Source organism: Bombus vancouverensis, chromosome 15 (genome assembly GCF_051014615.1).
Source record: "Bombus vancouverensis nearcticus chromosome 15, iyBomVanc1_principal, whole genome shotgun sequence".
In the NCBI taxonomy this organism is placed as follows: Eukaryota; Metazoa; Arthropoda; class Insecta; order Hymenoptera; family Apidae; genus Bombus; species Bombus vancouverensis.
Genome location: NC_134925.1, coordinates 5,731,068 through 5,757,782, shown reverse-complemented (window position 1 = coordinate 5,757,782; position 26,715 = coordinate 5,731,068). Strand labels below are relative to the sequence as shown.

The 26,715-nt window shown below is 39.4% G+C and overlaps 2 protein-coding genes across 9 annotated transcripts in view; one reads left to right on the top strand and one right to left on the bottom strand.

The window, feature by feature from the left end:
* Positions 1-26,715, bottom strand: part of Efa6 (Exchange factor for Arf 6) — an 82,284-nt gene that overhangs the window by 31,895 nt on the left and 23,674 nt on the right. Inside the window, exon 1 of one of the 8 annotated variants that reach the window (XM_076624842.1) lies at positions 8,510-8,721. The exons of 6 other annotated variants lie outside the window; for them this stretch is intronic. In XM_076624842.1, coding sequence (XP_076480957.1) covers positions 8,510-8,617 — 108 coding nt within the window. In that variant the 5' untranslated portion in view covers positions 8,618-8,721. Of the gene's footprint in view, positions 1-8,509; positions 8,722-26,715 lie in introns of those variants that run through there. One more of the 8 variants, XM_033334945.2, reaches the window with a different exon arrangement.
* LOC117157157 (putative tubulin polyglutamylase TTLL9) lies at positions 20,790-25,160 on the top strand. The gene is made up of 5 exons (XM_076625067.1): positions 20,790-20,960; positions 22,096-22,426; positions 23,241-23,372; positions 23,662-23,955; positions 24,706-25,160. The coding sequence occupies exons 1-5, from the start codon at positions 20,790-20,792 to the stop codon at positions 25,158-25,160; spliced, it is 1,383 nt and encodes a 460-aa protein (XP_076481182.1).

The following is a 26,715-nucleotide window of genomic DNA, read 5'->3' as shown; positions in this document are numbered from 1 at the left end:
TACGGTCCAAACAATCGCTACAAACGTCAGCCCACTATAATATTGATATACCGTTGATAATAAATACAATAGGGTTTTAGTTGCTCGCTATCGATATTAGAATTTATAATGACTTATCATTGATCGAGAAAGTATGGGAATAGAGGTCAATGTGATTAACTTGGTAACGAAATAAAGCTTCCTACGATATTTCGCTGGTTATACAACAATCGTGGCAATCCGGCGGAACAAGTAAATCAAAGAGCCGTAGTATTCCCATCGCTGCTAAAATCCATCTCGCTATACTATTCCCACGCTTACGTAACCCTATGCAATTTTCACATCATCGGTTGAATGGAACGACCGAGGAAACGAACGTGTTTTACATAACTTACGCTGGTAACTGGCAATATCTGTCCGACGAATCCGGCAAATATTGTTTCCTAACTTACTTCGTGCAAAATTATGCAAAACGTATTGATACGGACGATGAATCAACCAACAAATCTTGAAATATTTAAAGTACAAACAGCGGTCGAAGATAAAGGCAGGTAGTTTGGTCGAGCAGCGAGTAAAGCCGCATTTCCATTGTTTCGCCATGCACGTTTCACCGCGAAAAACGTCCTTTTAAGCACCAGTGATCCTCCAACGTGAACAATGTAAATTCGGCTAAATATTCAAAGATACAAAGAACGCCGTTTGATACTTGTTCGCAATTATTGCTTTTCTCCATAGTTCAGTAGAATATGGACAAATTGGTTGGTATTTGTTCGGCAAATTGGAACTCGATGGAAACGACATCCCGTACGCTCAAACGTAATAAGTCATTTTGCAAGTTATTGAATAGAAAGATGGAGTGGGAGGTACAAGGAAAGCGAAGGAACGTATTTCAACCCTCGAACGTCTGTATATACGACTTGCCGTATAGTTTCACGGTGTTACTTCGCGGCTCTGAACTTCTCTGAAAAATTGTCCCCTATTTCTTCCGTCGCTGTCTCTTCGATTTCCTGCAGCTTGCCTCCGGGGAAATAGCGTTCCGCGGTGCACGAGGAACAGGAAACGAAATTGTTTACAAGAAGCTAGCCGTCATGAGCGGGAAGACGGATAAGACGCTACCAGGTAGAAGCTCTGTTAACACGGGCAAATCCTTCTTCTTGGACAAATAAAGGAGCAGCTGACGCGTACAAAGAGATCCAAGTTGCCACGCCACGCTTTACTGACTTCATTGTAACACATCGTGGATTAACATCATAATCCATACATTTTTCTTCGATTTATCGACAAAATATGATTAAATTTTTTTTTAATCGAATAAAATGTATTTATATTAGGATGAGATTTTTTACAACGAAAATGGGGATGATATGTTTTACAAAATAGACGAAGGAAAAATTGTTTGCGAGATCTATTAACTAGATAAAATTGATCGCTTCTAGCAAACAAACGTCTCGATATTAATTCGCTTTAATGTCCAATAATTCAAAATACTGGAAAACTATAAAATCCATACAGGCTTTCCATTCGATAAAATCCCTCTTCCCTCTTACAAATTTCACGATATCCAATCGACTCTAAATAGAGACTGTGAAGCTAAATTGCCAGTAATAATTCTTCACCGCTTCTTACAACCTCTTAGATAAGTCCTATGAAGCCAAACAAAAGCAAATTACGTAACTCTAAATGTCCAGATAACTGGTCATTTTATCAGCAAAACTTACCCAATCCCTCACAAATCTTCGTCAAGCCACACATTAAATTATTCGTCGAAGTGAAATTATTCTCGAAATATTTTCACTTCCTTTAAATCTCTCAACCCTGGCATACAATTAGTTACGGAAAACCTCCTCAACCGCGTGCAACCCTCCGTCAGGCGATACATTAAATCGTTCGTCAAAAACAAATTCGTTCGTTACGACGATACTAAAAAATTCCGTCATTGCCTTTCAATTCCTTTAAATCCGCCAACTGTAACTTTCCATTAGTCAACCAAAAACCTCGCTAACCCGTCGAAAATGCCCGTAACAATCAATAACGGATTCAATTATTCGACAAAGTCTCTCGAGTCAGTCATCATCGCGACGGTACAAAAATTCAGCGAGTTTTAATTTCGTCGAATTTCGTGCATCGCCGCTGCAGCAACTTCCACTTAACGAACAAGTAGATTAACCTAGAAGGAGAAACGATCGAAAGAAGAAATTACAAGGTGTGGTGGTAAATGACTGGCGTTTAACAGGCGAACCGCGTCGATCACAGGCAAGAAAGACAACGAAACATGCAATCTCGTGGCTGTATCGCGGAAGGTGCACCGTCTGACTGGAAACACGAGGCCAGACAGAGCTTTCGCGTAACTTGAACGTCGCATGCACTTATGTATCGTGCCTTGCGCTAACAATAACGAGAAACTGCAGCAGCGATACGTGTGCATCCCGCGCAAATGCGACCGTCTCGCGCTATTGTTTCGATGCACGGCCGCTTAGCCCCATCATACCTCCCCCCGTGAAACATTGTCCGCCGCTGGACGGAAAATGTAAATCTTTCGAATATACCGTGTGTTCAGCGCGGACCACGTCGTTCCGCTTTATTGCTGTTCGGCCGCGTGAAAAATTTCCGCGCAGCCAGGAAACTCGGGAATATTTCTTCCTCTACGTGGCGATTCTTCTTGCAAAGTGGGAAATTGTAATTTCCATTTAAACGAGAATTTTTTTCTCTTTTTTTTTTTTAAATAGTAAGTGAGGCTGAAAATAGAGCTGTTAAGTTTTAATTAAACGTTGGGATCTTTATTTCGAAAGTGAAAATTAAATTAAATGTACAAATTGGAAGTGAAAATTGAACTTAACAGGTGTAAAATTATGTACGGAAATTGTTTGATGAGAAGATAGATTGCAAATGGACTTTTTATATTTTACGCGTGATAATTTGTCTTCCGAAGAACACTGCAATTTAGACTTGAATCTGATGAATTTATTTTTTTTTTATAATAGAACGAACCGAAAGTCTGCGTATAAAGCGAAATGGATATTATATTCGAATTGATATTATTAAAATATGCATAGTTTGAAATATCTCGTTTTAGTATCCGATATAATTTTACTACCTTTCCGATATTCCACGCTTTTTACGAGTAAAGCGTTCGAAAAATGAAGATATCGAGAGAGATGCAAACATGCGAGGAAGAAACGAAGAGAACAGGATCGTCAAAAATATTCCTTTTCTTTCCATCGAGCAAAAATATTTAACAAACATTTGCTACATATACTTGAACGGAGAAACAAGTTGCAAGAAGCAAATATCAAAGTTTATGCAAAATGCCTGAAACCTAATCTAATGGCCAAGTATAAAGAGAATTAATCTAGTTACGAAAGTCTAACTAATTCCTAATTCGATATTTAACGCAGGAACACCCTGTATACGCGGAGAGTGGGTCAGTTTGTCCGTGCAACGCGACTCTCTATGTTCACGAATGCATTATCCACAGTGCAGGCTAATTTCCTTGGTAATTTAATTGCAATTGCCCAGTGACGTTCATCGTATTTCAACGTTCACAGTATATTTACCGCTTACAACGAACGAACGGGTTACGTGTGTCCTAATCACGGATTATTATCATGCGTATGGATACTGATATTACTATTTCAAAGGTGTCATAACTATCGACGATGAATAAACGTATCGGATCGGGCTACAATTTGAAACTCTATCGTAATAAACTATACGGTAAATTTCATCAAGAGATTGCGCAATTCTTAATTTAACGCTCGTTTAGTTTAGCACTGGCGTTGTTGGACTTGGGTTAAGCAATTCGAAGCTTAGGTAAAATTATTTAATTCCAGAAAGATACTTTGTACGTAGCGATAGTTCTGTACGAGATATTTCTACTGAAAATGCAGGAATAATAGAAATAATTTTATACAAAATATTTTTGAAGAGAAATATAAAATAATTTTATTCTATAATTTTAGTGAAAAATGAAAGTAAAATTTGAAAAATATCGATATCTAAAAACTTTCCGCACAGCCTTAACAGAGCTTCTTTATTTTAAATCAAACTATGATTTTAAATTCATGTAATTTTATTTACATATGCTTTGCGATACGCGAACGAATTTTAAAATTTCTAATTGTTATATATGCGATTAACATAAATCGTTATCGTGTGGACAAAGATAAACGTTACTCGTTTGTTTTTCATAACAAATGAAAAACTGCATTATGTAGAACGAACAGTGAATAATAAGTAATGAAAGAATAAAGAGTAAGCTGATCTGCCTGAATAATAGCGAGGAATGGACTGACTATGGTGCATATAGGATGGAAGATTATATATTCAACATCCGTAATGAGAAAAGTCTTGGCTGGAACGATGCTGCCTTCTCCATTTTCGATGTGCGCCAGAGGTTTCACTCGAATCTTTTTCATACGTGTTGCACAGACTGATGCATAGCAAATGCTATACGATCGAAAAGAAAGCAATCTCATACATATCGTGCATAGAAGGAAAAATATCATTTCCTTTTATCGAGTATTAAAGAATAAAATAAATAAATATAACAAGATCTTTTTAACACCGATAAATACAAATATAAGAGAAACTTACGTTTATTAAAAAATTATATAGCAATTTGACTAATACGCTAAACTTCACAAATTCTAATGTCCCATATCCACCACAGTTTACTGTCCATTACTGTTGTTAAAAACATTAACGAGATCAATGTGGATCTGAATTACCATCTGTACGATCAAATAATTTTCTTACGATTCTATATTGAAGATTAAAATTTCACGACGCGATTATTTCGATCCAAAAGTTAGTATTAAACATTCACAATACAACGAAGCGAGATATAAAATTTAAAAGAAGCAGGAATCGATAGGTAAAGGGTAAAAAACGAGGAACGATCGTTTTTCGTGATTTCCCGTCTCAAAACACATTTTATTTCCGAGAACTGGAATTGCACAATTATCGCGAATAAATAATTATAATACGAAAATTATCTTGTTCAAAAATTTAGTGTAATGGTTCGAAACAGGGAATGTCCAGCCAGTACAGGAACAAGACACAGATAAAAATAATTAATACTTTATTAATCGTTTTTTTCTTTCTCTTCAACAACTTCGTTTTATAAACCATAAAACAGTTAAATACGTCGAATATTGTTCCTCCTCTAATGGACCAACATAGTGAAACTAAACTTTCTCAACGAAGCTGTCTACTTTGCGACATTCCTTCACTTTTTCCCCCTTACTCTTCCATTATGCATTCTGTACACGATTTGAGAAGCTGGTTTACTAAATGAACTCTTGCGTTCGGTGGATGACAGTCGCTTTGAACAGCAAGATCGACAACCCCCAACCTCTTCGTGGAGGAGCATCGTCCAATTACTAGGTCCGCATTCATAAATGGATGTTGCATCTTCCTGAGACGCTTTGTGCGCCGCGAACGGGACAGGCATGTTTACACCGAAATTTCAGGACAGCCGGATCTCTCTGACCTGTTTAGTCGAAATCTATTACGGAATGCATCGACGCGCACACGAGTGCACCCTCGAAATTGATTTACGAGCGAAGGCTTGTCGGCCGGCTCGACCTTCGTGTCCTGACGCCACTGATCGATGTGCGAAATCGCGTTGTAACAGCGTCAGAAGGAATATATATATATATGCTCTATTATACACACGTCTTCCACCACGTGTAGTTTTACCCCTCTCGTGACATTTAGTGACTTTCCTACAATTTCTATTATTACTTGGCTGCGGAGCTTTATGCAAATTCGTACGTTTGGCAATAAACGCAATAAAAGAAACTGAGGTTCATACGAAGATTCTGTTGATTTTTCTAAAATGCCAGCCGAGTACTGTACTTGAGTAATTCGATAATAGATTTTTGTACGTTACGTTGCGTATAAACGCATAAATATCCGCAGTAATTCTTTACAATTCTTGTTAGTAGCTTTTTTCGTACTTTAAACGCACCTGTAACTTTCCATCCATATTTCGTATTTGCGTGCACTGTTTGCCTTGTCGATAATTCGTGTCAATAATTTATTCCTTGTTTCATACCGTATATAGCGTATTTATATTTTATAAACATACCTATATTCTACCGCGTTCTAAATTACAGTACAGCCTTGATCGATTACCTGCGATTACAAAATCCACGCAAATTACAACTCGAATCTAGAAGTTGCGAGATTGCTTTTTCATTTCGGGATATCGAAGCGTGAACTTTGTAGATATTCACAACTTTCGTGTCAGCTGTTATACATATAATTCATTTACCAAAACTTTCGACAGCTAACGAAGTAGCTAAAAAAACGTAATCGAACAGGGCCCTCCGGCAATACAATGCTAGGTTCGCATCTTCGGACTTTCTCCAACCCTAACAGAGAGGCTTATTACCTAAAGTACTCGCGTTACCGCTCCATTGTTTCCGAAAAAGCCCGCATCATCAGCTTAATTCATCTCGACCTCATTAAGTGACGCTCGAGCGGCCGTTCGTTCTGATAAATCTTCAGATCCGATAACATCGTCGGCAGAAGGCGTAGAAAGTTCAGCCACGTCCCGTGAAAGTTCTCAAGTCGAGCGAACCGCCGGTGTTGCGAAACAATTTCGTGGGAGAAGTTCGCCCTCGACCGACCAGCTCGATCCCAGTTTGATGCCCCGATTTCTGCGTGGGCAGCTGTGCGATTACACGCAGGCCCTGTAATTCTGCGCTTCACCGGATTTACGAGTTCGCATGGAACTCGTCTCTTTCGAAAGCTCGCAACGGAGGGGTTTCGTAACACGTAGAGTGCGGATGGGCTCGGTTTAATAGTCGATACTGATATTCGTAGTATGAAATGTTTACGTTCTTCGATGTAGAGTCTCTTTCGATAAATACGTTTTAAATATCGCAGCTGCTTCTTTATGCAAATTCAAGTTTTTTCGAACGTGATTAAAGAGACAGAGTTTAAGCAACAATTCGTTTCATTCGCTAAATATTATAATCAGACAGTATTCGGACAATATTTATGCGAATTTTTGTGGTTATAACCGAAAATGATGAAACCTAAACGGAATTTTGTTTTTCCTATCAATTATCATAACGAGCGCTGTACTTTGGATATTTTGTTTATTTTTGCATATTACGCGTATCTTTCCTACCACTTTTGGTATTTTATAAATTTTCCATATAAAATTCCAGATAAAATTTTGTTTGGTATTGATCGTGCGATCTGTTTTCTTTCTTTTTCTTTTTTTTTTGGTGGGGGGAGTTGTTATGGATAATAATAAAAGGTTATATCTGGGTCGTCTTGTACATTTCAACTAACATTATCAGTGATAATTTTGTCACAGGTCTTGAGTAATCGATATTGGGTTGAGTGATAAGTTCGTTTGTCTTCCATTAATGTAAGCATTTCAGAAACTATAAAAATTATTGAAAAACTGTGAAGATACATGAAGTTTTTGATGAACGATACATAGTGCATAAACATCTTGTCAGCACGTAAGTACATTAAAGTCCAATATTCTTACGCGCGTTTAACTAATTGGACAGCGGCCAGATGAAAGTCAGACACGCTCGTAATGGCCCAGCTTTTGTTCCTAAAAAGTTCATTGGTTATAACAATTTCCCATTCTACGCGAATAAGTTAAACATTCCACAAAATAATACTCGATCAAACTGCACGCAACAATTGTAAATTCATCGCCACGCCTCTTCAAGCTATTAAAACCAAACGAGACAATGCACAATGAAGGCGAATCATGCTGACAATTACAAGGAGGAACAAAGGTATCCAATCCCCTCGTCGACTTCGTGGTACGTGCTTACTCTTCCAAACAAGCGTAAAGTAAAAGAAAATTAACCCTTTGAGTATTAAATACCATGGACATCGACGTTCCTTAAAAAAAAAAAAAATGTAAAGAAACAAAAAGAAGTGTATTTATTGTGGCTACTATAATATTCTGCATGGCGTACAGGATAATTCTGACCCATTAAAGATCGCCACGATATCTACCTGTGTGGAATATTATATAAAAGTTACATAAACGCAACATTATCAACAAACTCGTATATATCGTCTTGTCATGGTACGATTGTAGAATGATACAGACACTTTACAGAACTACGTATATTAGAAATAAAAAGAATATTTTCCACGGTCTAAAGAAAGAATAGTTTATCTCACGATGCTACACGATATCCCAATTTTTGTCAAACTTCAACAAACCGTGGAATCGTCTCTGGAAGAAGAAATACGTATTCTCTTTCATAAGCAGAATATTAAGGGAAAAAAGCTAAGGAAACTCGTTTGTCCACACATTTATCGACTCTTTTCGTGCCACTTTCGCACCAAGAATATACACGATATATATGCATTCGTAACTTATAACAACACTGGCTAAAAGCGCTCAGAGTACTCAAAAGATTAAACGAGATATCTAAAGGGGGTCGAGAAAAAGAACGATAAAAGAAAATCGTCCGACTGGTGACTGGCTAATTACCGACGTTTATCACACGACAGATGCCACTCGACAAAGCGTGTTCACCTGATACAGAGGTATATACTCGACGTAATCGAACCTGTCCCCACGCCTCGACAAGTATCGATCTAGGGGACGGCAGCAACACCACAGGCAGTACGTAAAACAGGGCATTTGGCGGAAGGCACGTCCCTCGCTATGCGACGCACCCGAGGCAGGAACAACAATAACAACAACACCACAACTACGTGGCTCCGCGAAACGCCGACTGATCGAGAATCTCGGTCACGGATCAGAATTCAAACGGCGCGGCGTCAGCCGATGCCAGCCGAACAGTATTTTTGTCTGCCGTGACATTGACTTTCCTCGGGACAGCGTCCAACTAGCCACAAAATAACGCACCACGATGCTAAAGAACTGCGTACGACGATGATCGACCAACAATGTGAACCAATGCCGATACGACACCCTCAGGTTGCGACATTTGGGTGAAATGACATTTCAAGCGACCGTTGGATAGTTCCCAAAGAATTGAAGTTGATTTAGCAATGGTAAAGGTACGACGAAGAATTAGTGGGAATTTAATTGTAGAGAGAATAGGTCTAGTAGAGAGAATAGGTCTAGTAGAGAGATAGAGAAAAAGAGAGAGAGAAAGAGTACTCGCTGCATGTGTTTGACGAAGTAGCGTGAGGAGTTTGAGGAATCGAGACTTAGCGCCATCAGAATTCCTGAAATAGTAGATCTCAGATTTTTGGTTTTGTGGCCAAATATAAAGAAAAAACAGATGCTTTTGACGAAATTTAATGTTGGCTCTTATTAACCTTGCTACGATTCTCGAATTTTATATATTTCAATCTTGCCATTGTAGCAAACAAAAGGAATTTGTGATATGTTTGAAGAAAGTCTCAGAAGAACGTAACGAGTCGAGACTTTATCGTATTTTGTCAGAACAGTGTAGTCGAGCTGTTAGGTTTCTTTGGTCGAGTCCTACATCACAGGATAACTACTCATTTGCGTGTCTTATTTAAGTAAAACATCGATACCTCGTCTCGCTCTATTTTCCCCTAAAAGAACCTTCGTTCTTACCTCTTACTCGAACATTCCCCAATATCTTCTCTGGAGAAACCATATCGTCGATCGATTACAATCCCATTTATAAATCAAGCTTTTGGTCATATTCGTATCATATTTGTTCGTACTCATACACCGAGTACAATTCAAGTTTTAATCTAAATCTTTAAAATGACCAAATTGCTCCAACCAATTCTTCAATCGCAAAGAAAATAAGCCCAATTAATAATTCTAAAGCCAAACCCAGCAGCGCTACTTAAGAACACCATTAATCATCTAATATTCTACCACAGAGCTTCAGTATTCTCTACCCCACGACCCTATATACCATCGATTTCCGTATTTCGAATCCCTGGAAACTGGAGAACCGAAGCTAGAGCCAATCGGGTCGACGAGTCTTCTCTACTTCCGTTAACGAGAAGCTTTCACGCATTCGATCGTGCCACCGTACACCGTGTACCGACATTTTTTCAGCAGTTTCTCTTCCTCCTTTTCCCTTTTTTCATTCTTTTGCCCGTCCGATAAAACGCCGCAGAGAAATTTGGCGCGGCGCGTATCGATGTCCAATCGCTCGATGAAAACCGGATTTTCCAACGACCAGCGTGGAAAAGTGATATGTACAGGACATTAGTGTCTTTGAGCGAGGGGGTGCAATAGCGGCGTTAATTGGCGCCTGGCAATCAGCTTTAATTAAAATCGCTTTTTGCCATCGTCTCGAGCAAAAACGAATCGACGTTCCTATGGCGCGTTATTGAAGAGATTCGACTCGATGGCAAAATATTCCGCGTCGATCGGGAACAAAAATCAATTGCTTCGACATATCGATATTAGATGGTGTTCAATATGTTTGCTGATTACGTTGTAAATGCTGACCTTTTTTGTCATCTGTTGTTTATAATTTACATGCGATGTATACGTATATGGTATTGGATGAATGATGGCAACTTGTGTACAGCCAAAATCAGAATTTAAATTGCATGATTACTAGCTATCGTAAAGATTTCGACAAAATATTAGTAATTTATTGTTTGTGTGATGAAATTTTCTCTCGTCTGTAACAACATTTCTGTAGAATAGCGCCCATAAGTTACTGTTCTTTCGTATATCGATAAACAAATATGACGTTTCATTTAAATAAAGATAGTCCTCTTACAGAGTGTACGATCATTTTTCTGAATTGTTGAATATAGTTGTTACGTTATGTACTAGCTGCATATGTTTCGCGAAAGTATATAAACAATCGGTTATCCTTTATATTAATAAACCTCGATATTCAGCGATACCACATCGAACGCTTATTGTATGCTTACGATACTAGCTTTATTCATAGCACAGCATACCAATTTCTTTTATCAAATACATATATGTTTGCAATAAAAGTATCTCGTGCACTGCTACATACATTCTCAGAGTGGTTTCAAATTTGGCCAAAATAATCATGACTCATTGCGTTTAAATAAAGATAATCGTCTTATAGAGTGTACGAACATTTTTCTGAATTATTGCATATAGTTATCACATTACGTACTGGCTACACATGTTTCATAGAAATATATAAACGATCAATTATCCTTTATATTAACAAACCATATCTACACGTACTAGTTTTATTCATAGCATAGCGTACTAATCTTCTTTATCAAATACGTATACGTTCGCGATAAAAATACCCTGTAACTTCTACGTGCTTCTTTCCAGTGCAGTTTCAAATTCGACCGATGCGATCGTGTTTCATTGCGGGAAACCTCAAAATCTTTCGTAAAAACTCATACGACATATACGTAAAAGTTCGCCTAACTATGGTAAGCGTTCGAATGCATTCGTGAGCCAGCGTATACGCGATTCGAATACTGTACGTGGCGTTGAAAAACGAATGAACCGAGAGCCATCGCCATCGCCATCGAGAAAATACAATGGACCCGTTGAAATTTCATTAGGCGCGCAAACGTATCTATAATGTCGTTACAATGAAACGTAATTGACTGTCGTAACGCTGTTCACATAAGCGTGCACATATATACGCGATGTCGGTCGCCGGTATATAAATAGTTGCTGAAAGGAGCAGCACATTTTCGTGCGTAACACAGTAACCGTAAACGTCGACTGTTTTGCGTAATAAGAGCCGTTAGGTTAACCGCCATTGACGAACCATTTCCGACTATTGAATAACCGTACCACGATCTCCCACTGGTTGTTCAAGGTCATCCATCATCCTCTCCCGGGAGTAGGCCCCGGGAATGCTTCGGCTACGACGCACTGAATTTAAATGACGATCTCGATTCTGACCGCGAGGATCCAATGGAATGGTAACATTGAGCTACTTTGCGTACCTCGCATACTTCCGATCCTGCTAGCGAATAAATTTCTCAAAATTTGATTGTATCGACCGAAATGAATCGAGACACAGTAATAAACGTTTGGAAGATTCGCGTTTCCTCTGAAATCATTAGGTTTTCTACTTTCCCTTCTTATCGGTTAATGTCGTTTAAGAAATGAGAAATTCTTTCTCTTCCGTTTTATTTCGCCTTCGAGAGAGAAGAAAAATCGAGGTCGAGTACGAGCGGAACACTGCAGCGCAACAATGCGTTATATAATAATAATTTTTCCCTCGTTTCTTAGGAATAAAATGCACGCTATTTCCTTTCTCAGAAGCAGAAGTGAGATATGTAGTTGAAGAAAGGAGAAAAAACACGCGATCGAGGACTACCTTGAAATTACGAATCTTTTTATACCGATAAACGTGAGAAACTCAAGATCCCAAAGCGTAATTGGGATTGCTGGGAAAAAATTCCTAAACAGACTGCACGATATCTAAAGTTACAGATCTGGACGATCGTTTCGAGTTCTAATTATTTCATAATACTGTAACAAATACGAAACGCGCAACTGTTGTTAGTTAGACGTGAGAAACAACGAGGCGCCAGTTATTTCTCGAATACGAAATCCGATGTCATTCACATCTTTAAATTCTGCACACGACTGCATTTACATACATATATTACACGCACCAATAGATGTTCGAAATTTTGCCAACGAATTAGCCTGCGAAAATATCAACGACGAGTTCCTTCTAAACTCATATTCGTTTCGTTTTGCATACAGATTCTTGCGTCTGAAAAATATATTACTCGTAAAAACAACAAAAAAAAAAAAAGAAAAAAGGAAGAAATACGATCTAGGAAATAAATCTGAGTTTCGACAGGTTTTTGAAACGCGTTTATGGCCGTAGAGCGACCGATCGAAACCGAAATAAAACGTGACGCAATAAAACGTCGCGGGTACGCTCCCAAGGCTTCGTACAGATGTTCACTTTCATTTTCGCCGAGGACCCTGAAATTTCAATCCAAATAGTACGTCCTAAATCTTGGCCCGATCTTGGCATCAACAAACGACATATACGCGCAAGGTGTCCGATTCCGATGTAAAAATAAACTAATCCCAGGATTTATATCGAAAACAATAAAAAGGGATTTAAATGTCGCCGAGAAGGCGTTAGCAAAGACAAGTCAAGATTATCAAGGTTATATTTATACGTAACCTTAACCTATTAACCCTTTCGATAAATCAATAACCGGTGTGCCAAAACAAACGTAATATAAACAAATTCTTCGATTTATCGTTAATGGAAAAGAATTTGCAACTTCTGAGGAATGCGTGAAAGTACGTTCGTGTTCACGTGTCTTGTCGAGATTAAATGATGTGTCTAACGGGTTAAAAATAATAATAATAATAGAAAAAAATGGATAAAAGAATGGACCAAAAAATTACAAGCGGCCCGGCACAAATATCGGCAACTCCGTCAGTAGATTTCTTTCGCGAAATTCTAACGAGCCCCTCGTACCACTTGGCGCGTTCGATTTTGTGCGATTGACGCAGCTTCCGATCGTAAAATCCATTTATAGCTCGAAATGGGTCACCCTGTGCGTTCCAATCTTCGCGACATTCGACTTCATCTTTTCTCGTCGAAGGATCGAACAGTGTCTCTTTTAAAAGATGCAGGAAAATTCTATAATAGAAGAATATCGCTGGTCGGAAATGTTTTCCTTTGGCGTTGACAGTGGAATACGAATAAGTTACAGCAGCCTAAACGAGTAAATTAACAACGCTACTCGATGTCTCTTTACTCTACAATTACGCTGTAAACCCAAGCGATAAAGGTCTCTCCGTCTCCTCCAATCTACCTCGTAAAGAATCTAAGGAAAACAATCGAGAGATCAACTTCAGAGAGGAAGCCAAACATTTAGAATCTCTCTAGGCTGATAACGAGAAAACAGCCGGCACACTGTCTCAAAGCTCCACTTAATATCCATCTTTACCATCGTCATCACCATCTTCCCCCGGTCTTTAACTCAAAGAAAGAGGCCGAAAGGCGAAGCAACAACGAACAAAGGCTACGAGTAAAAAGAAGAAGAAGGAAAAGGTAGGCTGAAAGAAAGGGCAAGAAAGCAGCATAACGAACTGTTTGCCTCCTTCCTCCCCCTTTATTACGATTCGCGGCTGAGATTCATTTTTACGAAGGCAAGAGGGCTTCCTGTGCTGGTCGTTTCGCCGCTCAAAGCGTTCTTCGTCGTCGTCTAGCCGAGCATTTCGCTCGCTTCGTCGGATACGTTTATACCGGAGACTATCGGATCGATATGGAGACGTCGGCGCTGGAAATATGGAAATTCGGCCCGGGCCAGACTGGACGGCCTGTGTGGCAAGAAATAAATGTAAATTCGACGTCGGCCAGGCGCACCGGGGACAAGGCTGGAATTAATTTCGCGTGCATACCGCTCACGGCTCGTAGAAGCCTATTTCGTTTCGTAGATGACGAATCAACGTGGTAGCTCTGTGTGACTCATAGTCAGCCGACAAGGAGCAGCAGTCAGGACGACGACTGGAATTCCTGATTCGTTTCGCCTACACGCAACTCCCGTCACGGCAATTATTTTCCCCTGAGCCAATTGTTCAGAGTGTTACGGCTCTTCAGTTTTTCGGGAAGTAATTACGAATAGGGCGATCGTTTCGCGACTTTTGGTCGATGAGGAGCTTGCTTAAGTCGAGTCGGAGTAATTATCTGCGAATCTAAAAATAAACTTTGCAGTTTCGAACTAAAATTGGAAGACGCATAAATCAGATATAGGGAAATTTTATTTTCCTTTCTTATATCAGTTGGAAATGAACCGTTTTTGAGTTTGGTATTTTTACTTTACAAGTGGATTAGGATAAAACAGAGTTTCGAGTAAAGTGAATAATAATCTCCTATTTTTACCGCGAATTTTATATACGTTGTATTGTAAATAGATAAAACTCGCGTAACAATGTTCGCTCTCACAACTGTCATGGTTTCGTGAAAACGAATTGAATTCCAGCAATCCAATTTTGGTCTAAGGTAAAACAGACATACTATAGGGCAAGCTACCGCAAACGTTGGCTCCGAGAATAATGTTGTTTGTTCATTCTTGTATTGCACGCGTGTCTTCTCGTGTAAAATCTGAGAACCGTAGAAAACCTGAGTTTCCGCGAGGACAAATTGTGCTTTGACCTGAAACCACAAATGAGACAATTACATGCACACGGCGTTATCCGTTTCCACCGCTGAACCGCAGATGCAAATAGAACAACCGCAAATGAAGCAACGTCTTGCATTGCCGTGAAAAGACATGTCTTCGTTTGTCACCTCCGTGAGATGTACTTGCCTCTCGCTCGTCCAGGAAAACGAATACATATTTTATTATATTGCGCAGAAAGTTTTCAGCGTTTTCCGTCGTATGACGAGATCGTGACACACGCATGTCATTCAGCCTGATTTATCGTTTCTATCTTATGCTAAAGTTTTCCTGAATTTCCAACACATTCGAGAAATTCCAAATTATTACGAATATTGTGAACTGAATAGTAATCCTGAAAATTTGTAGGATTAAATGACACAATCATCCAATTGTCGCAAGAATGCGTTCACTGCCGTCGATGACGCGATGCTAACGCCATATGTGTAACTATTAACGCGCGATTTACATACGTGTTTATTTACTTCTTTAATTATTTACCGCTCTTGGCCCTTTACTTTCAAACAAGGTATTTCGTTAATTAATGAAAGTGAAAATAGCACTGGAAACTAGCCACAGTCGTCATAGTGTTCGTATCTCTTAGTACTTAGAGTTGTTTGAATAAATTATTAGGAATTCTTTTATAAATACTTGTTTCAGATACTAGAAATTAGTTCAAATTCCATAGAACTGTACAACGCTTCATATTCCGTCGTAATTACTATTCTCAAATCTACGAAGCTTCCATCTTCGTTAAAATGGAAAGGCACGATTGAAAAACACGCAAAGAAGATACAGAGAAACACACGGCCCAAGACCTTTTTTTTCTCTAAGCCTTTCTCCTCGTTAACGCACGATAAATTACTCGTCACGCACGTTCGTAAATCGCCAGGATTACGCAAACTGCCTTGCAATGGAAGATATCGAAAAAAGTGCATCGTGCAACTTATGGCGGAATAAAACAGAGACGCTGGTAAACATCGAGATCCAAAACGGAAGAAAGGCAAACGATCATAAACGAGAGGCGTCATCAACGCGGCAGGCGTCAAGCGGAAGCATACGCCGGCCGATAACAGCGTCGTATAAATAGCTATTATTTTCCAGCCACGTGGCTTTACGTAGCGTGACGATCGTCCGTTGCGACGCGTTCGAGGGTGCGTTCGATGGCGATGGATCATGGATCACGCGTCGATCGCTTCGCGTGCGCTCGGCCAAACCCTCCGACAAATGTGTCACGTGGCTGCAATCGGTATCAATTATCGCGTGTGGTCGTGCCACTCGTCGAACTGAAACGCGTGTTCCCATTGCTTTTCGCTTGGCGTCATTCGCATTTCCGATGCCAAATTGGATTTCCACGACGGATCGAGAGTTTTGTAATATTGTTCCTGCAGCGGGGATTAGTTTGGTCAAATTTGGGGTGGACAGTTTGATGCGATACTTTTCTCGTTCGATCCTGGCATTCGTGGGATTCTCGTTCGTTTGTTTCATCTTATGGAAGATCGTTCCTTCGATCTCGCGAGAGACGTCTGTTATAAAAATCTGTATGCTACAAGATAGTTTTTATTCAATATTGCATGCTCGTTTTTTGAGGATAGTAGACTTTTGTTCATTTTTATCGTTGCGATAAGAAAAGAGAGAGAGAGAGAGAATGGTGTTCGACCGTTCGCGGAAAGACGCGATCGCAAGGAAGCGCGTCAGCGGGAGTCGTAAATTCCTGTTACGATTATACAATCGACGCCACGAAATGATCGATCCCATATTTCGTTTAGAGTGATAGAGGTGGTTGAATTAATTCTAACACTGAGATAACAGGTTACAATTTACACTTTATTCCAACAACTTGTACACAAGATGGTTACGCTCGATGTGTATAGATATAAGTTAAATAAATGGTTGATCTAAGGTTGACAAACCGGTGCAAAGATGTTGACTGAGTCAAAGATGTAAACTCAATGTAGAGATGTTGACTCATCTGTAGTCGATGAATCAGTGAAGTTCGGTGACGATGCTGTCGCAGGGAAAAAGAGAAAGCTCTTGCTAGAATTGGTCGCTTGCGGGTAGAAATCCCTGGAAAAGTGGGAAAACCCTTGTTTCCGCACTTTTTACCTGATGGAACAATAACCATAAGCAACATTTTAACTTGAAGGTGTTTTATATCACTTAACGGCCTTAACGGTAAAATCGAAATGCTTAGTTTTATTACAGTCCCTTAGGATTATTGAGGTCCGACTAATTCTAATTGCACAGCCAGTGGCCCCCTCGATCGAGGGATGGTTCTAGGTTACATAAAGTCACCGGACGTAACAAATGGTATTGGCAGGAAAATACCGGAGATGAACAACGCTGTGGATTTTTTAGTAAGAAAATAATACTAGTTTCACTACCGCTGTCGGTTCAATCGTATTTTTCTATCTCCTTTTTTATTTCGATACGAGCACTCGATGTTGATATAAGCAACTCAGCGAGCAGCGCAGTAAATCAAACATTGTAACGCAAACGACTTCTTCCAGGTTCTTCGATTAATTTCTAATGAAAATAATATACAATTCCTGAAGATAATACCAAGTAAACTAACGTAATACTATAATAAGTATAATAGAGTATAAGTGTCTTATATATACAGAATGACTTACAAATACTAGCGCGTATTCAAAGAGCCCATGAATATTCTTGTAAGCCAGGAATATAGCATATTTCCAGCTACAGAATATTTTCAAACTTTGTTATAAATTATGCAATAGTATTTACATAAAAATTCACCTCAATAAGAGTTACTGAAACGGCTCGATGATCGTGTCTCGAGGCGGCAGACGCGAGAAGAGCATCTCGACGTCTGAAACAACTGAAAAATACCACCATGTACCTAGGCAATATGTCGATTACCGTTTCTGTGCATCGTGTATGCAAGCTGCGGCAACGTGCATCCGGCTCGTCGCACGTGCACTACCGTTACGAACGATACGACAAAACTTCAGCAGCCGTGCCACCAGGAAACACGGTACAACTGACCATCCTTTTCTTTCTTTCCTCACTGACAGTTGAACAAGCGATTGCTAATGTCGGATACACGAGACGCAATTTATTCACCAGCAAGAAACTAGTTCCTCGTGTGAATATACATAGGATGCGTTTCGAAGAGCTACGGGCTAAAGAAATGGACAAATTTGGGGATGTATGGTTCTCATGTTTAACATTCCTGCATCTGCGGTGCGCACGAGTTATCTGAAAAGGATTGAATGTGTTTTGTGTGCGAGCGTAGACGTGAGAAAATTTTTTACTATGGAAATTTGCATATGTTGTACAGATTTTTTATAAGCGCAAAGATAGTGGGTATTTAAACACGAACTTGACGTTTCTAATGGAGATATTGTCATTCGTAACACGATAGAATTTTTTGAAACGAATCGCAGAATATGAATCTTATGGAAGAGCGCGAATTAACGAGGTTCCAAGGACTCGGGGCCGCGTTAAATCCTCTTGAAGAAAATCGTATCATATTAAAAATAAAAAGGAATATCGTTTTACCTAAGAGTATCAAGGGGTTAATTTCTTAACGTAAAGTGGAATAATTTGTTCGTCATTTAATATCGATATACGTAACTGACGATTAAAAATCTTGATAAAATATTTAAGAAACGCGTATAGTATTTCGATGGCAATTTTTTGCCGTCATATCGAATTTACTTTTGCGATTGAAGATCTCAGGAAAAGAGAAAGAAAAAGGAGAAGATATGGTATGGAATGGAAAAATGATAGGTTAAATATTTTACTACTTGGGAAGAAGCGTACGTGGTTTCGAGTTTATCGTGAAAGCATTGCGCCGTGCTTAAAATATTCACGCTACAGTATGTACATATATTCAACTTTCAAGCAGATTAGCGCGTTTGATACCTAAGGAGGAAAGTAAATGTTTTAACGAAATGTTAAATCCGAGCGAAGACGCGATATCAAATTCGAGAAGAATCGTATTATCAAATTTGTCGATTCTGTCATATTTTGCCATAATTTCTGCTCGAATTCCCTCGTTAACGCAATTTTCAATTTTGTATTCTCACCTATTATATGGATTCCACGCTATTTTTGCACAATTTTCCATAAATGTATAAAAATCCGCAGTCCAACTACGATAAACCTAATCTCCCTAATATCGTATAGAATATCCAACGCAAATTAGGAGGAACGTTAAACCATAAAATGACCATCCTGATAAAACCGTAACGCACATAAACTTTCAATCCCATAATCCCTAAAATATACATATAAATATTTATAATAAGATTTATTTTCATGTATCACGATCGTACCTTGCAATTTTCCTATCTTGCACAATTGCATGGAAAGTACAGGATAGTTAATGGCTGAAACAGCAACCCTGATTGAACCTAGTCCGGAAACGTTGCGCCGGTAGGAAAACGAGGGAAGCACTGGCCTCATCGAGTATACATCATCCATCACCCATCTGCATCCCCATTCGGGGCACGTAGGCTGTTATTTGCTTGGGACCGAAGCGTGTTCTCGTTAGGTATACCGGAAAACGGCTCACGAAATTTCGGACACCATCTATCTATCCTCCTTCCTCTCTTCGTGCTAATATCGCCAGCAACATTGTAGCACGACGATAGAGTGAGATGACAGAACGAGGATGAAACCGCATGAAACGGTCGTAAGCTTCTTTTCTATTCTCGTGTATCACACGAGGCTGCCGCGGGTGTCACGAGCGGCCAATTTCCGGATTCATTTCCAAAGCATAGCGATTATATCACATTATGTCATAGCCTTGTACCATAAAGAGATCGCAGGGGAAAAAAGCGATAACTTACATTTTCCGCTGTTTATACAGTGGTAATTTTAATTCCCCACCGAGGGGTGATTTAATGCGCGTGGTTCGCAGTAGCAGATTGATTTTAACCTGTTACTAACTATAGTGTCTCTATGCACGAAAATATTTGAACGCTTGGTACTGAGAGAAAAACGTTTTCATATTTCGTTAAAAACGTAACGACACTTGTATGATTTAAAATAAATCTGAAAGGATATACAGGAGTTACGAGATATTTATCGCAAATATTAATTTCGCAGAGGACAGACGAGTATGTAAAATTTATAGAAATTAAAATATGAATATATTAATTCACCTGCATTTGAATATACCTGAATTAGAGTTTCTTAATATTTATTTCTACATGTATATGCATGCATATGTATAATTATATATTCAGAACGCGTATCTTTAATTTTCCGGAACACGTATTTCATATACACGTGTTTCTTTATAACGTTCTACTACTATTAAACAGTTTACCAAAGTTGAGAACAGTATGCAATTAATAAATATAATTTCTCGTTCCAATTCTATATCACAATTTTTCCAAAATCTTTCGACCACTTCACAGATTTGAACAAAGTAATTCAAAGATTATAGACGACGTTAATTCCACTAAATTCAAAGCCATAGATTCTACAAGCTACCCAACAAACCACTACCCCAAAGTATTTGCATCTCATTCGTCTTCGTATTACTCAATGGCCTGAACTTGTTCCAATGAAATTACGCAACGGGTTGGGTCCATTCACCCTAACCAATATAACTAAAACGATTTCCGTCGGAATTATAAAATCTCAAATCCAACTAACCGCGTGCGCAATCTGCTATGCGATATAAATAATAATATAAGCATATATTTGTATAATTGTATATTTCTATCTGGCAAACAAAATTCCTTGCCCAATCGTTCCACGACCACGAAATGTCCAAGAACGTAAGACCAAGCCACGAGAGCGAAGAGAACGCATCACCACGAGAAAAAAGGAATTCGACCGCGAGAAGGAGGCAGAACGAGGACGACAAGGTCATCAGGTTCCGCTGCGACTTCCCTTCGACGCAGGTTAGGGTGATGCTGGCCAGAGGATGGACGCAGGTAATGGAATGTCCTGTGTTGGCGTGACGACCTTAACGAGCCGAGGGTGGGAACGAATCACGACCGCGTATATCCCCTTAAGGGCTTTTCGCCGCTTAAATGAAACGACTTTAGAAAAAAGGGAAAGAAACGACAAAACATTGAAGAGCGACGATTATGCGAAAATCCTCATTGTTCGACAGAATGATCGCGTGTCACCCTTCGCAGATTGCGAACGTGAAACTTGCGGTATGGGAAAACGGATTTAGCTGTGGTTTAACCGTATTATGGGGTTGGAATTGTTGGAAGTCCTTAGCGAGTAAACTCGAAACTTGTTTCTTTTAAAAGGTTTGCTAAGTTTGCTTTTAATAGTTGAAATGTTGGTGAAAAGTAATTAAAAGTTTCTTTTTAGCACGGGAAAGCTTAAGATGACGAACTAGAACGAAAATATATAAATATCAATTTTTCGATTAAATTATTTATAATTCTGCAAAGTTTGCGGGGTTTCTTTTAGAAATTTTCCAACTAAAAAGCAACGCTACTATATCGAAATTTTCTCAAAAACTTACCGAGAGAGTTTTTAATCTTCTACGTTATGTACACCTTTTTAACTTTGTTTGTTCGTCGTGGTATTATTAATCCTTAAATATGCAAATGAAGAGAGATTTTACGTAATTACAACGTTTTCTTTTTCTCTTGAACCAAGTTACGAATGAAGACAGTTCAATCGCGATAATGTTGAGATAAACGGCAAGTGTAAAAGCTTTCGGAATCGCTGTATTCTGTCATCGATAAATCCAAACTTTATCAACCAAATGACCAATTTAACCGAGTACGAATTTACAAACCAAATTAGCGATGTAACGAGCTCAAAATAATCGACCGATCAAATTAATAATTCACGCGATGCGGATAAATCACACGTGAATATGTTCGACTAATTGCAGAACAAAGCGAAACGTTTGCGATTAACGAAATCGAAGTTACGCAAGAGGACAAAATACGAAAAAGGTATTCGCGTTACAGCTCCCAGAAGCAGGAAGCAGTTTATTATTCGACACAATTCGCGTAATCATATCCACGAATAAATTGTACTTCCTGACACTAATACGTCGACGAGTGAGCCTCCCACGCGAATCCTTTAACTCTTTTCAAGGTAATAGAGCCCAACGATCAGAACTGGCACCTTTGGTGGTGCGAGATCAACGACGTTCGCCAGGCTTTGGACCTGAAGCTCGCTTCTTATCAAAAGATCCCACACTTCCGGAATCATTACGAATTGACACGGAAGAATTACTTATACAGAAACTTGAAACGATACAAGAAATTGTTACTCAAGTCGAATAAGATAGACGAAGCTGAACTTTGTGATGGTATGCCGCTGACGTTCGAACTACCAAACGATTATAGGCTATTCGCGGAGGAGTATCACAAGCAACCTGGTTCCACGTGGATCGTGAAACCTGCAGGAAGATCGCAGGGCAAAGGTATGTCGCTATGAATAGACTGCGGATTTTTATTTTATATTTACGCAACTGAGCGACTAAAGAAATTAAAGAGATACTTCTTGTACGTTTAGTATCAGAGATACCTCTGCTTATTATGTGCGTTCTATGCATTTTTGGAACGTTTAAATGTCCCATAAACGTATAAAAATCAGCAATTCAGTAATTATTTTATAGTATTCGCGTGACGCCAACTTGCTCAAAATCGTAGGCTATTACAAATATTCCTATGGTTTATTAAAAGGAGTCGATTCAAACTTAAGCTTCAAGAGATTAAAAGGGAACATTGCCAACATAAACTCTACAAAATCCATCCTATGCAACGTTTCTAACTAAAAGTCCCAATAATCCAGCAAATTGCAACGGAGCGAATCGACATCAAGAATAAAAGAATTACAGATAAATTCACGATCACGACTTCGACCTATCCAATAACAAATTGTTCCTAACCAAATATGCAGCAAATTCCACTCTCACATTATTGGACATTCCGAACGAAATAGTTACGGATAAATGCACAATTAAACGATGGATATCCGTGCATTTTTGGGAGATCTAAGCTTCCAAAGATGTACAAAATGCGCCTGGTACGTAAGAATATGTACAATATCCAAAATAGAGTTCCTATTGCAACGTTTAGTAGATGAAACAAAATCTCAATTCCTTTAATTATATTTATAATAATATAAGTTTGCATAAACATCCGCAGTCTATTCACAATCAGTGCAGTAGGCAAATACACGACCGATACAGCGAGTGAAACAAATCTATAGAGCCGTAACGTTTAAATTAACAGGTATCTTCCTGTTCAGGAAGCTGAAGGACCTATCGGAGTGGCGTAGCAAAGAATTTGGCCAGCAAGTGGAAATACCACCGGTGGAGACTTTCATCGTGCAGAAATACGTGGAGAATCCTTACCTCCTGGCAGGTTGGTTCTCCAGAACGATACTCCTCGGCATTCAGCCGCTTATCGCCAGCGAAGAATGGCTCTTGTCGGGGAGAACACCTCGGTACATTCGAAAAGGGGATGGCGCGAACAGCCAGCGGCTGAAACCTTTCCGTGAACCTTTGTTCACTAGCATCGCCGAAAGGAGGAGGCTTGAATGTCGAACCGTTGAAAAGCACTTTCTTCGATGGTCTTAAGACGGCTGTGGATACCAGCCAGAGAGTTAGACGACCATCCCTCCGTGTATTTGTAAACGTCCCGATGATTTCAGGCAGAAAATTCGATCTACGTATCTACACCCTGGTAACCTCATTTTGCCCTCTGAAAGTTTGGCTGGCTAGAGAGGGTTTCGCACGGCTGTCGGGTGAGCTCTTCGATCTGGAGAACATAGATGACAGCAGGGTGCATCTCACTAATATGGCGATACAGCTGAAGATACACGATGATGACGATAAGAAGGGGGAATTGAAAAGAGGGTGCAAATGGGCGTTGATGAAGGTTAGAGAGTATTTGACCGCAAGACACGGGGCGGCTGCGGTGGAAGCTCTGTTCCAACAAATCGCCGGTTAGTTCCAACATCCACACCGATTATTAAATTATTAGAAACGGTATTATCGTGGCGATGCAACAAGCAGGAGGAATCTAAAGGAGGATGACTCCTACGAGCATTTGTCCCACCGTACATTTTTCCTATGGACGTACAATATTCGGGTTTTCCTTTCTATTATCCCAGTGTCTAAGTTTACTAACGGGGCAGGACCGTAATGGACTCCAATAGCCTTGGAGTCTGCGGAGCTCCTCCTATTGGATCGAGGTAAACCAGCATGAAAGTTTTAGCTAGTATAAATTCAACGCTACGCCGAATCCTCCCCCTAGAGTGGCTTACAGAGTGGCGCGCAATGTTCGTAAAGACTTGCTCCACGCAAAAAGAAAGATTGACTTACTGACGAGTCCATTAGCAGTTTCTGGTCAAACTCTCCCCTTCTGCTTCCCTTCTTTCTTCGTAGCTTCAAGCTTCGCATTACTGATAAAAGCATTATTATTCCCATAACGATATATCAAATGCTATCAGAAGTGCAAGTCCAACTAAAAACGCCATAAAGAAAACCGCTCAAAACGGATCTCTCCGCCCTCGTCCAATCTTCCGCTCATCGATATTCCCCAACCTCCAGCTCCCCAAGCAGAGTAATATAAAAAAAAAAAAAAAACACGAAAGCTGGCCCAATACCAATATCTCGCCTACAATGCCCGAAAACAGCGTTCCGCTTCTCGATTTATTAGCCTCTCCCCATAAAACCATTTATCGATCCCACAGGCGTGATAATGGCCAGCTTGCTGGCGGTGCAGTCGGTGATCATGCAGGGGAAGAACTCGTTCGAGCTGTACGGTTACGATATACTTCTCGACGAGGATCTGACGCCGTGGTTGCTCGAGGTGAACGCCTCGCCAGCGCTGACCGGCACGGACAGCGAGGATTATCGGCTCAAGTTCGATCTCCTCGACGACACGCTCAACGTGCTCGACTTCGAGGGCCGTTTCACCGGCAGAGAAACCAGAATCGGTGGTTTCGATCTACTGTGGAACGATGGTCCGGTGTGGACTTACTGTCCCAATCCATCTGTTTGCGGCGAGCCATCGACCGATCTTAAGAAACTGAATATTTTCCTTGGAGCACGGAATGATAGAGTCGAACAGCTGCGCCAACTCAGACAGTGTTTAGAAGAGAAAAGGAACAAGGTGCAGAGCGATCGTGTCGGGATGCGTCGATGATGAACGAATTGGAGATTTTCAACGTCTTGTCCAAGGGATCTTTCAGTATCTACTCTTTGTTATAACAAAGTATCGAAAATATTGAAATGTTATACGTGACTTATACTTCCACGAGTTTTCCAGCGGAAAAATAGAAACAAAATTTAGGGTTTAAACATTTTGGTTGTAACGAAGTTTGTTCAAGCCCTAAATTTTGTTACGAACGAGTGGAACAGTACAGGGTACGTTAGACGCGTTGACGGCTAAGACGACGTTTTTAATAGTTAGTTTTAATAGTCGTTTCGAATGTTAAATTTTGTCTCCGATAATGGATTTTTAAATATAAATTATATTACTTGGAAACATTAAAATATTGAATGAATCGCTGCTATCGTGAAAGAACATCTGCACCATTGTCCCTCTAGATGTATTCTTTTGCATATGTATATCATTTTCTAGGAAAGAAATGTATTTAGGCTACGCTCATCTTCATCTTTCATTTTCACCGTTTTATGACACAAGACGTTTGTATTCGCAATTTGCTAAAAATTCAGCGAAACGCTCCGTAGGAAGTTATGTTTTAAAGATAAACTTCATGCTTTAACGAGGGTTTACATTGTAGCAAGTAGAGCAGTGCAAATTAATACCGATTTCAATGTAAATTTTTCCAGGATATACATATTAGAAAAAAATATATATATATTCGTATGTGAAGGTTCTGGCAAAGTTTCGTAGAGGAGCAGCAAGCAGCAATAATTCTTGTTTAGCATTGTCAGCTACGATACAGACAGAAACTTCGCTGCTTTGTTAGCTTAATAGCAAATGACAGCGGTAATTCACGCAATTCATAACTGCACCTTGTGCAAGTTTATCGAGGTCAATACTTTCATTCGAGTTACTTCTTCCACCCTGAGAAGAGTTTTAGCACAGTGCTGCGAATCTCATTTAAAGAACCGACGTATTACGACTATTCGTGCTCCTCTTAATAACACATTTTAATACCTATTAATAGCGTTCACGCGTAATAAAAGTCTGTTCTACATTTGGCTTGCTTCGTCCGTAATTACTTCTTCGGATTTAAACGTTCGAGCTTCTTGGTATTCGGAGCAACATTCTAAATTTCATCTTCGACGCTTCTGAATCTTTCAAGAAATCGTAGATTAGACTGGTATTTCCAGGAAATTCGAAATTTTACGTTTTTAGTTTCTAAAAAGGACTGTACAAACTTTTTAGGATTTTGAAATTTTCAAATCCTAAATCGGAAAAATTATGCGAGCCCCTTTGGCGAATGTCCAGTGAAGCATAAAATTATATGTTTTAACATTACGAACATGCAGCATGCAGCTTTACTGTGCGCATCATCTTCTGACGAATTGATAAATTCTTTCTTTTCTTTTACTCTTTTATACAATACACTCGTAAAGGCAATAACGTGAATACACAATACTTGCCACTAAATATTTTCTTAATACATGGTAAGCATAACAAGCAGTGTGATTCATAATACATGATAAGTGTTATTATCAAGCGCCTACAGACGTCAATAATAATCAAAGGGTTGATTAATCTCTTGCTA